This window comes from Pistacia vera, unplaced genomic scaffold, assembly GCF_008641045.1.
Source record: "Pistacia vera cultivar Batoury unplaced genomic scaffold, PisVer_v2 Contig566, whole genome shotgun sequence".
Classification (NCBI taxonomy): Eukaryota; Viridiplantae; Streptophyta; class Magnoliopsida; order Sapindales; family Anacardiaceae; genus Pistacia; species Pistacia vera.
In genome coordinates, this window is record NW_022196408.1 from 130,823 (window position 1) to 141,162 (window position 10,340).

General features: G+C 37.6%; 2 protein-coding genes across 2 annotated transcripts; both read left to right on the top strand.

Moving 5' to 3' along the window:
• Nucleotides 1–6,330: 6,330 nt before the first annotated feature.
• LOC116108481 (disease resistance-like protein DSC1) lies at nt 6,331–8,348 on the top strand. Its single transcript, XM_031394727.1, has 3 exons — nt 6,331–6,732; nt 7,023–7,316; nt 7,407–8,348. Exons 1-3 carry the CDS (start codon nt 6,331–6,333, stop codon nt 8,346–8,348), a joined length of 1,638 nt encoding a protein of 545 aa, XP_031250587.1.
• A 381-nt stretch (nt 8,349–8,729) lies between these two features.
• On the top strand, nt 8,730–9,668 carry LOC116108482. The gene has a single exon (XM_031394728.1). The coding sequence runs from the start codon at nt 8,730–8,732 to the stop codon at nt 9,666–9,668; it is 939 nt and encodes a 312-aa protein (XP_031250588.1).
• The last annotated feature ends 672 nt before the right edge of the window (nt 9,669–10,340 follow it).

Genomic DNA, 10,340 nt, shown 5'->3' on the forward strand with positions numbered 1-10,340 from the left:
AAAAATATATTGGAAACAGATGATACTACTAGTGATATTGGTAGTAGCAGTAGAAGGAAAATTGTTGGGTATGAATCTGTGCAAATTCCAGTATATGAAGATGAGACTCCAAGCACGAAAATGATGATGAGTCATAAAATGCATTGTCATGCAATAGTTCAGGGGACTATTGACACGTGCATACGTGCTAAACTGTATTTTCCAGAATATGAGGAATATACTCTGGATATTCTTGTAGACACAGGAGCAACCAAATGTATTGCAAGGAAGCAATGTTTTCCACAGGAGCTTTGGAAATCATTAGAGAGGCCAATCCTAAATACGGTTGCGGATGGAGGTCAAAGTATGATCACGGATGTGGTTGAGAACGTGGTTATACTATTAAACGAGAAAAAATTCACTCTAAGGGAAGTCCTGATAGTGGAATACTTAGAGGTAGATTTCATTCTCGGAAATAGCTTTCTACGAGGTCAAGCAGAGGTTAGGTTGTTTACTCAGGATAACGACCACATTATCCTTGGAGGTCATAAAATCCCTATTCTTGCTAAGCCTGAAGTTTCAAAAGTAAGAAACGGTTTTAGACCGGTAAAACTAAGCCAAGAAGTTGATCACATTGTTTTCCAAATTTTGGAAAAGGAAAAATGGTGGTTGAAATCTTCTGAAGCAGAAGAAGTGGATGAGGCTTGTAATGTTTTCTATCAAAGATTGTATCCTAGTCATCATACAAACCGGATCACACAGGATATATCGCAGGAGGTTAATCCCTCTGGTGCATGTCCTGAGAGCACAGATAAATTCATACCTAAGGAGAGAATCTTGAAGGTTGAAAACAAAAGCCAAATGAACTCTTTAAGGATTGAGGAACTCGTAAAATCCTTTAAAGAGGAACTTTCTCCATGCTTTGATGATCAACCATTAAAGTTATGGGAAAGGAACGGTATATATGCTTCGCTTGAATTAAAAAGGAAGGATGATAAGATAGTGACCTCCTAATGCAGAGGAGGAATTCAATAAGCAAATATCGGAATTGTTGGAAAAGCAATTGATACGCACCAGTAAAAGTCCACACTCTTCACCAGCATTCATGGTTATGAATAGAGCTGAGCGGGAAAGAGGTAAAGCGCGGATGGTTATCAATTATAGGCAGTTGAATGAGAAAACCATTGAAAATGCCTATAAGATACCAAACAAATCGGCTTGTTTGAATAAAGCTAGATTTGGAAAAATCTTCTCAAAATTCTATCTGAAGTCAGGATTCTAGCAAATCAGAATGGCAGAGTCAAGCATTCCTTTGACGGTTTTCACCTGTCCGAAAGGATTGTTTGAATGGATGGTATTGCCTTTTGGACTTAAGCAAGCACCATCAATATTCCAGAGGAAAATAGATTCAGTCTTTGGGGACTTATCTAACTTTTGTATAGTCTATGTTGATGATGTTCTGGTTTTTAGTAAAACCAAGGAAGAACATATAAATCATCTTAGACTGGTAATCAAAAGGTTCCTTGATAATGGAATGATTCTATCTGAAAGAAAGATAGAATGGTTTAAGAACAAGGTGAAGTTCTTAGGCGTAAAGATAGGTGAAGAAGGTATTCAACTCCAAGATCATATCTCGAAGAAGTTGCTGGATTTTCCCGATGCGATGGAAGATAAACACATGTTACAGCAATTTCTTGAATTAGCCAATTACATGCGCGAGTATGTTCCTAATCTCGCTAATGTAATCAATGACTTGATGCTTAAGGTTAGTGACAAAGTATCCTGGATTTGGATACTTGAAGACACTAATTGTGTTAAGCGGACCAAGGCCTTGACAAAGCAGTTAAAACCTTTAAAACTCCCAGAGGATGAGGATAAACTCATTATAGAAAGTGATGCATCTCACTTGTATTGGGGAGGAGTGCTTAAGGCTAAGGGAACTGATAATATTGAACGGATTGTTCGATATGCATCAGGAAAATTCTCTCCTACTGAAATAAACTATCCTGTCCATGAGAAGGAAGTTTTAGCAGCGAAAGAACGTATTGACCGATTTCGATTGTTCGTAATCAATCAGGAATTTACTTTAAGGACATATTCCAAATATCTAAAAACCTTTATGAAATTGTCTTTGAAGGATGACAAATCTAGATTAACCAGATGGACAATTTGGTTTGCAGATTATAAAATCAAGTTTGAATATATTTCTGGTAAATCTAACTTTGTTGCTGACTTTTTGTCCAAACATTTCTCAGAAGAGTTACAGGATAATGGCGGACAAGAAGGAAACTGGAAGTCACTTCTCATGCTCCAAGTGTAAACAACGAGGACACTTGAGGAGGAATTGTCCTTTGAAGGTTACTTTGACTTCAAAGGTTACTGCTGAAAAGGAGAAAACTGCGGATAAGCATGAGGCTTTTTCTTCTAAGTAGGTTACTGCGGCAAAGCAGGTTAAAGAAGGAAAGAATCGGGATTATGATTCTGATACTTCGGAAAGAAGAGACCCAAAATTTCAACGATTGAAGGGTGAAACTTCTACAAAGGAAAATACTTCAGCAAAGGAGGTTACTCCTAAGAAGGAAAAGACTCAGAAGAAAGCAATTGTTTGATGGTCTTGTAAACAGGAAGGACATGAACGGGCTAATTGTCCACTACTAAAGAAAAAATTTTCTGAGGAATCTTTATCAGGTGTTGTAAGCTTGGTGACTCCACACACTCCACAAAAGAAGCAGTTAATTGATGCGGATATTTGTGAGAGGTTTAGCTTTCTAGAAGGCTTAAGGTTAACTTCAGCTAGTCAAACACTTTGGGAGGCTCTGGAAACCCAAATTAGGCTCGCTATGGTGACAGGCCAAGGGGAAGTACAGTTGCAGAGATGTTTAGAGAAGCTAGCAAGGAGGTTAGCATGGCTGGAAGCTGATAAACTGTTCTATGAGGACGAGGAGTTTAGAGGAACTTCACAACTCTATGAGGCAGGAATTCAAAAACTTGAGGTAATGAGGGAATGTCATTTGTTTGACATGGTAAAACTCAAACTCGAGAATTTGAATGAATTAATAGTGAAATTGGGAAAAACTGACATGACAGATTTGGTTCAAGGATTATCAGTTTATCCTAATAGTGCTATGGAATTATTCATTCCATGGAAAATCTTTAGAAAGGGTTTCTGTGGAGATCTTTTGAGTAAAGGATCGATCGATGCAATGCAAATTGACGTACAGGAAGCAATGGTGGACCCGAATATGCCAGACGTGGTCAAGCAAACACTCTGTGTATTGAATTGGAAGGTCGACACATTCACTTGCATGATTAATTCCTCATTGCAAGAGAACTACAATGTTTAGCCTGTACAGATATGGGAATTTCTTGTAGGAGAACCATGGTATCGCATTATGTTAAATAGTGAGGTAAAAATGGGTTCTTATGCACTAGAAGAAATTCAGAAGAAAAAAGACGAGGATTGGACTAGGTTACACATTGCAAAAATGTTACTGGTAAAGTCCAAACTGAATGAGCTTATTAAAGCAAATGCTACTGTCTATATCCATAATGGGATAGTGGTTGTTTTACCAGACAGGTATGCAGTGATCCAGGATACTCTTTTCCAACACAATCAGGCCCAGTTGAGAACATTTCTAGAAGGGTTCGATTTAGCCCATCTATCACAGCAAGCCTTGATGGAAGGAACAATTGATCTTCTAAGGATGGTCTTAGCCCACGACCAGGAAGTCCAACAAGAAGATGACACTCTGAAGGATTTCATAGATCTGATTGAAGTGGATAACTTCAAGGGTTGATAAAAATCCAGGGGGATGGAAATTTGGATAGCCAGAATCGTCCAACATGTATTACGCTGACGTGTACCAAACAGCGGGGAATATACGTGGACATCCAAGATTTTGCCTACGAAATTCGATGATCCAGATTTAAAGAAGCATTGGATGTTGACAGCTATAGTAAATATGTGTTATTTAGTCGTTTGTAATATATGTTTTGTAAGACACATGTTAGTCAAAATTGTAATTACTTTTTCTTTTGCTAAGTCAAGTCTTATTTAAGACTTTTGTACATTGTTTAAAGCTTTGTAAGCTTTTGTACATTAGCTTAGATTTTTGTAAGTTTTGTTTTGTTTGCTTTTACAGATTCAATTTCAATTGAAGTCCGAAACTTCTCTATATAACGAGAAGTGTACGTACATTTTATTCAAGAGAAAATTAATAATATTTTCAGTTTGTGAAAAGTTCTCTCAATCTCTTGTTTACTTTTAAATCGTACACTCGAGACAAGGAAAAATGTTTATTCAAGACGATTGATATCTAGGTATGAATTGATATGTTAAACTGAATCTATGTATTTTCTCTCCAATTAATTAACTAGGTTGTTTAGTAATTAATTGTAATAATATTTGTTATACTGGATAGAACAAATATTACGTGGGTGTAAATGGTATCAGAACTTTGGAAATCATTGGAGAGGCCAATCCTAAATACGGTTGCGGATGGAGGTCAAAGTATGATCACGGATGTGGTTGAGAACGTGGTTGTCAGGAATATGAGACAAAAAAGAAACTCTTGTTTTTAATACATGACTAATTTTCAATGCATTTCCAACTTTATCCCTTTATCTAACCGATTAAGCTAATGACAATTACTTCTGGGAGGAAAATGTCACTATATTATAATGTTTGGACTTGTAACTTTTGGGTTTAACTATTTCTTACATTAATCGTGAATGAGTGTTTGTGCTTTAAAGCCTGGTAAATTAAGGCTGGGATAAAACTGAAATTTCGCAGAAGGGTAAGGGTAAAAAATAAATCAAACTTTCTTGCGCAAGTGTAAAAGAAAACCAAGATGTATTGAATTAAGGTACATTAAATATGACATTATTTGTGGGCTCTACAGGCGTGCCAGAAATTGTCGGAGATGCTTTATAGTTCATTCCTAAAGCCTACAGAAATAAGATAAACCTCAAATACAAACATGCCAGGTCTTCCCACGTCCATAACACTTGAAAGCGTGTACTCTTATGGTCTTACTGACCATTGAAATTGCTTAATTCTTACAATTTACAGAAGTAGTGTTTTTCTCTTAATTTCGGAGCAGAGGAGCTGCTAAGTTCAATGGCGTCTTTATCATTTGTCCATCAATGGCGATACGACGCATTTTTAAGTTTTAGAGGTGAGGACACTCGAACAAACTTTACCGATCATCTATATTATGCTTTAATTCAGAAAGGAATTTTTACGTTTAGAGATGATGAAAAACTTGAGAGGGGAAAAGAAATTTCTTCAGCTCTCATCACGGCTATCGAAGAGTCGAGGTTTGCCATCACAATATTATCAAAAAACTATGCTACTTCTACATGGTGTTTGGATGAACTTGCCAAGATTGTTGACTGCATGGAGGATAAGGGGCAAACAGCTTTTCCAATTTTTTACGACGTACATCCATCAGATGTAAGGAAACAGAGGGGAGATTTCAAGAAAGCTTTTGATATGAAGAAGAGAATCAGGAGAAGGTGCAAAGTTGGAGATCAGCTCTCAAACGAGTTGCCAGTATTTCTGGATACCATTTGCAGGAGAGGTACTGATTATTCTCCTTATAGATTGTGGCTTTCTTAGCTTCCAATGCGCATATCTAGCAATAAATACCCTGCATAATTAAATAGTTAACAATAATTTACTTTTTCCGATAATTTGAAAATATCAGTACTAAAAGTCGAAATGTTTTTCATGGAAATTTTATATATACTTTGGTAAGGCAGTATTGATTATTAACATCCCCATAAAATTTCTATTTCGAATGCAATTCTCATATTTTAAACATCTTTCAAAAGTCATATCCCAAATTGAGTAATTATAACTTGTAGCATGTTTTGACCAGTATAACATATCTGTTGTTTTTAAATTCTTTTAGAAAAAAAAAAAGTCCGTGTACCATATTCATGTTCCTTTTCAAAAAACAATTTAGTACATTATAGCTGATTGTCAAATTATTTTTACTTGCTTTGTTTATTGCTCTTCTTTGTAGGCATGAAACAGAATTTATCCAAGATATTGTTGAAGACCTATCGAGAAAACTTGATCAAGAATTTCCATCATATATTACACGAGATCTTGTTGGTATGGAGTCTCGAGTGGAGAAAATGATTGCATACATAAAACCAGGATTGGACGATGTTCGCTTCATTGGCATCTGTGGAACGGGAGGGATAGGTAAAACTACAATAGCTGAAGTTGTATATGAAATGCTTTCAAGAGACTATGATTGTAGATGCTTTCTTCGCATTATTAGACAAGTCAATGACAAAGAAGGTCTGAAACCTTTGCAGCAAAAACTTCTACATTCACTCATGCATGAAAGAAATTTACATGTGGATGATGTTTCTCATGGAATCAACTTGATTAGAAGACGTCTCTACCGGAAAAAGGTTTTTCTTGTTCTTGATGATGTGGATCAATTAAAACAATTGAAGAGTTTAGCTTGGGAGAGAGAATGGTTTGGTTCTGGGAGTCGAATCATCATTACAACCAGAAATAAACATTTGCTATCCCATCTAACTGAAAACATATATGATGTTAATGGACTGACTTTCCATGAATCTCTTCGGCTGTTTCATTTGAATGCCTTTAAAAACTCACAACCCACAAATGATCTTCTTGAGCTCTCGCGACAGGTGGTGAATTACACGAACGGACTTCCATTAGCTATTGTAGTTTTGGGATCCCATTTGTGTGGTAGAAGTGGTGTTGAGGTATGGAAGAGTACCTTGGATAGACTACAACAATTTCCAAATAGAGATATTTTGGAATCACTCAGAATAAGTTGTGATGTACTAGAGGATGTGAACAAGAAAATATTCTTAGATATAGCATGTTTCTTCAAAGGAGAGGAAAACTATCAAGTTATTGAGATACTAAATAGTTGCAATTTTTATGCAAATATTGGAATAGAAGAACTGGTTGACAAATCTTTGATAACTATTACTTCAGAAAACTGATTATGGATGCATCAGTTATTAGTTTTTTCTTTCTTGTTTATCAGGAAACAGAAGCAATTGAAGGTATAATGGTTGATGTAACTCACTCGAGAGATATGCGCGAACAAGGAATCATGGGCCTGCATGGTAAATCTTTTTCAGCCATGACCAATTTAAGGTTACTTAGCATCAGTAATGTTCACCTTTCCGAGAACGTCGAATATCTCTCAAGTGAGTTACGTTTTTTCGAATGGAATGGATACCTTTTAAAGTTCTTGCCCTTATGTTTCCACCTGGAGAATCTCTTTGAACTAATTATGTGCAACAGCTGCATTGAATATCTTTCGGAGGGCATGAAGGTATTTTTTCTTTATTCATTATTACTTTTATTACAACGTACGTCAAGTCCTTGCAAGCGTATTTTCTTAACTCTATTCTGTTTCTTACAGTCCTTTTTGAAGTTGAAAACCATTAATCTCAGTCACTCCTGCAACCTGATAACAACTCCAGACTTTACTGGGGTTCCAAATCTTGAGACGCTAGATCTTGAAGGCTGTACGAAATTGCATGAGGTTCACCCATCTGTTGCAGTTCTCACAAAGCTAACTGTATTTGTCTTGAAGAATTGTAGAAATCTTTTGAGTTTTCCAAGCGATATCCATGGTTTGAAGTCTCTCAAGATTCTTAATCTCTGTGGCTGCTTAAAATTAGACAAGCTGCCTCAAAACATAGGGGTAGCTAAATGTTTGGAAGAACTAGATATGAGTAGGACGGCAATAAGACAAGTACCATCCTCCATAGTACAATTGAAAAAGCTGGAAAAACTCTCTCTTCATGGATGTAACGGACAACGACCCCAAACCTGGTTCACTTTCTTCTTGTCATTGTTGTTACCGAACAAAAATCCAGATTCCATGTGTTCGTTGTTGCCACCTCTCTCAGGTTTAATTACTCTCAAAATTTTAGATCTTAGTGACTGTAATCTTTTGCATGGAGCGATCCCCAATGATATTGGCTCCTTATGCTCGTTAGAAGAACTAAATTTAAGCGGAAACAACTTTGATACCTTACCTCCAAGCATCAATCAACTTATGAAACTTGAAATTCTTTGGTTGGAAAGATGCAAGAAGCTTCAGTCATTGCCAGAGCTTCCACCACAAATAGTTGTTCTTGGAGCACAGGATTGTACTTCACTTGAAAGACTATCGCCACCAGAACAAAGCACTTCCCGAGGAATTGAACTGTACTTTTATAATTGCTTCAAACTGGTTGAGAATTACGGCAGCGACTTGACAGTTATTGTTGAAGATTGGTGCTGTGCTGGAAGTAAGATTTGCTGTAAGTTGAAGCTGTTTTGCTGCTGTGGATGGACGTGCATGGTGGTGTTCTGAAGTTCAGTAGCTTAAGTCCTTCTGTATATTTTAGTGTTAATTTTGAATTAGTTGACTCAGCTTATTTTGTAATGAAGTTGTTTGAAGTTGTTAGAAGTGAGTGGTCTAGCTGAGATTAAGTGAAAGTTCTGACAGTAGTTGGAACATTGAACAACAGCATGTTATATTCAGTTTTCTGTCTAATGAAAAGTAGTCCAGTTTTTATTCATTATCTCTCTTTTCTTTGGACAACCGGCATTTACAAAGACACTAACATGGTATCAGAGCTCCATTAACCAACCATCATCTAACAAATTCACTCAAAAAACTCATTCAAAATCACCATCAAACTTCGACCTTCTGCAAGAACAAATTTTCCAGAAAACTGTAACCAGTTTCAGCATGGCTACTCAATCAGCTTCTCTCTCACCTCCAGTGTTCAATGGAGACCAGTATCACATATGGGCTGTTAGAATGAAAGCCTACCTAAGAGGACAAGGGCTGTGGCAGTCTGTGGAAGAGGAGAAACAACCACCGCAACTTGGTCCAAACCCAACCTTGAATCAAATGAGGATGTATGAGGAGGAAATGTCCAAAGCTCCAAGAGCTCTTTCTCACATACATTCTGCAGTAACAGACCTTGTATTTACAAGGATAATGGCATGTGAAACTACAAAGAAAGCTTGGGATAGATTGAGAGAGGAGTTCATGGGAAGTGATACAACCCGTAACATGCAAGTCATGAACCTGCGTAGGGAGTTTGAAATGCTGAGAATGCAGGAGGTAGAGAAGGTTAAAGAGTATGGAGATAGACTCATGAGTGTGGTGAACAAAATCAGATTATTGGGAGTTGAGATGAGTGACAAGATGATAGTTGAGAAAGTGTTAGTCAGCCTTCCGGAAAGATTTGAGTCCAAGATATCATCCTTAGAAGATTCAAAGTATCTCTCCCAAATCAGCCTCACTGAATTGGTTCATGCCCTGCAGGCCCAAGAACAAAGAAGGTTAATGAGGCAAGATGATTCAAATGAAGGTGCTATGCTGGCTGCTCAAAAGGGAGTGAATATGCAGGGAAGTAATAGAAAATATGCTGGAGATAAGAGAGGAAAAGAGAAGGCTGGTGGTCAGTGGGGAAGGCAGAGTGGAGGAAGAAATTATCCACCATGTTCCCACTGCAAAAAGAAGGGACATTTTGACATTAAGTGCTGGTTCAGGCCTGGGATTCAATGCAGGGGATGCAAGCAGTTCGGCCACATTGAAAAAGTGTGCAGGAACAAGGCTGCACAGCCATCACAGCAAGCACAAAGTGCAGATGACCAGCAGCAGACCAGTGAACCATAACAGTTGTTTGTAGCTTCATGCTACTCAATGCAGACCAATAGAGATGTTTGGCTGATAGACAACGGATGTACTAACCACATGGCAGCAAATGTGGAGAATTTTCTTAGACTAGACTGGACAGGACTTATAGCTCCAAGGTTAAGGTTGGAAATGGGGACTATGTGGAAGCAAGAGGAATTGGAGATGTAGCAGTCCAAACTCAGGCAGGGACTAAGGTTATTTCTAATGTTCTATTTGTACCTGAAATTGCACAAAATTTGCTAAGTGTAGGTCAAATGTTAGAGAAAAATTATACCTTGCATTTCCAAAACCATTCTTGCATTATAAAGGATAGTGAGGGAAATGAGTTGTTGAGTGTAAGGATGCTTGGTAAAAGCTTTCCTCTAGACTTGAAAAAACCAGAAAACTCAGCATTAATCACCAAGGTTGAAGAGTCTGAGTTATGGCATAGAAGACTTGGACATTTTCATTACCTTGGAATTAAAGAGCTCAAGTCAAGGGACATGGTATTAGACCTGCCCGAGATAGAAGAGAAAAGGACTTTGTGCATAGCCTGCCAGCTTGGCAAACTCAGCAGGCCATAATTCCCTTTGGATCAAGCCTGGAGAGCAAGCCACAAGCTGCAATTGATCCACTCGGATGTGTGTGGTCCAATGAAGACAAAATCTTTAA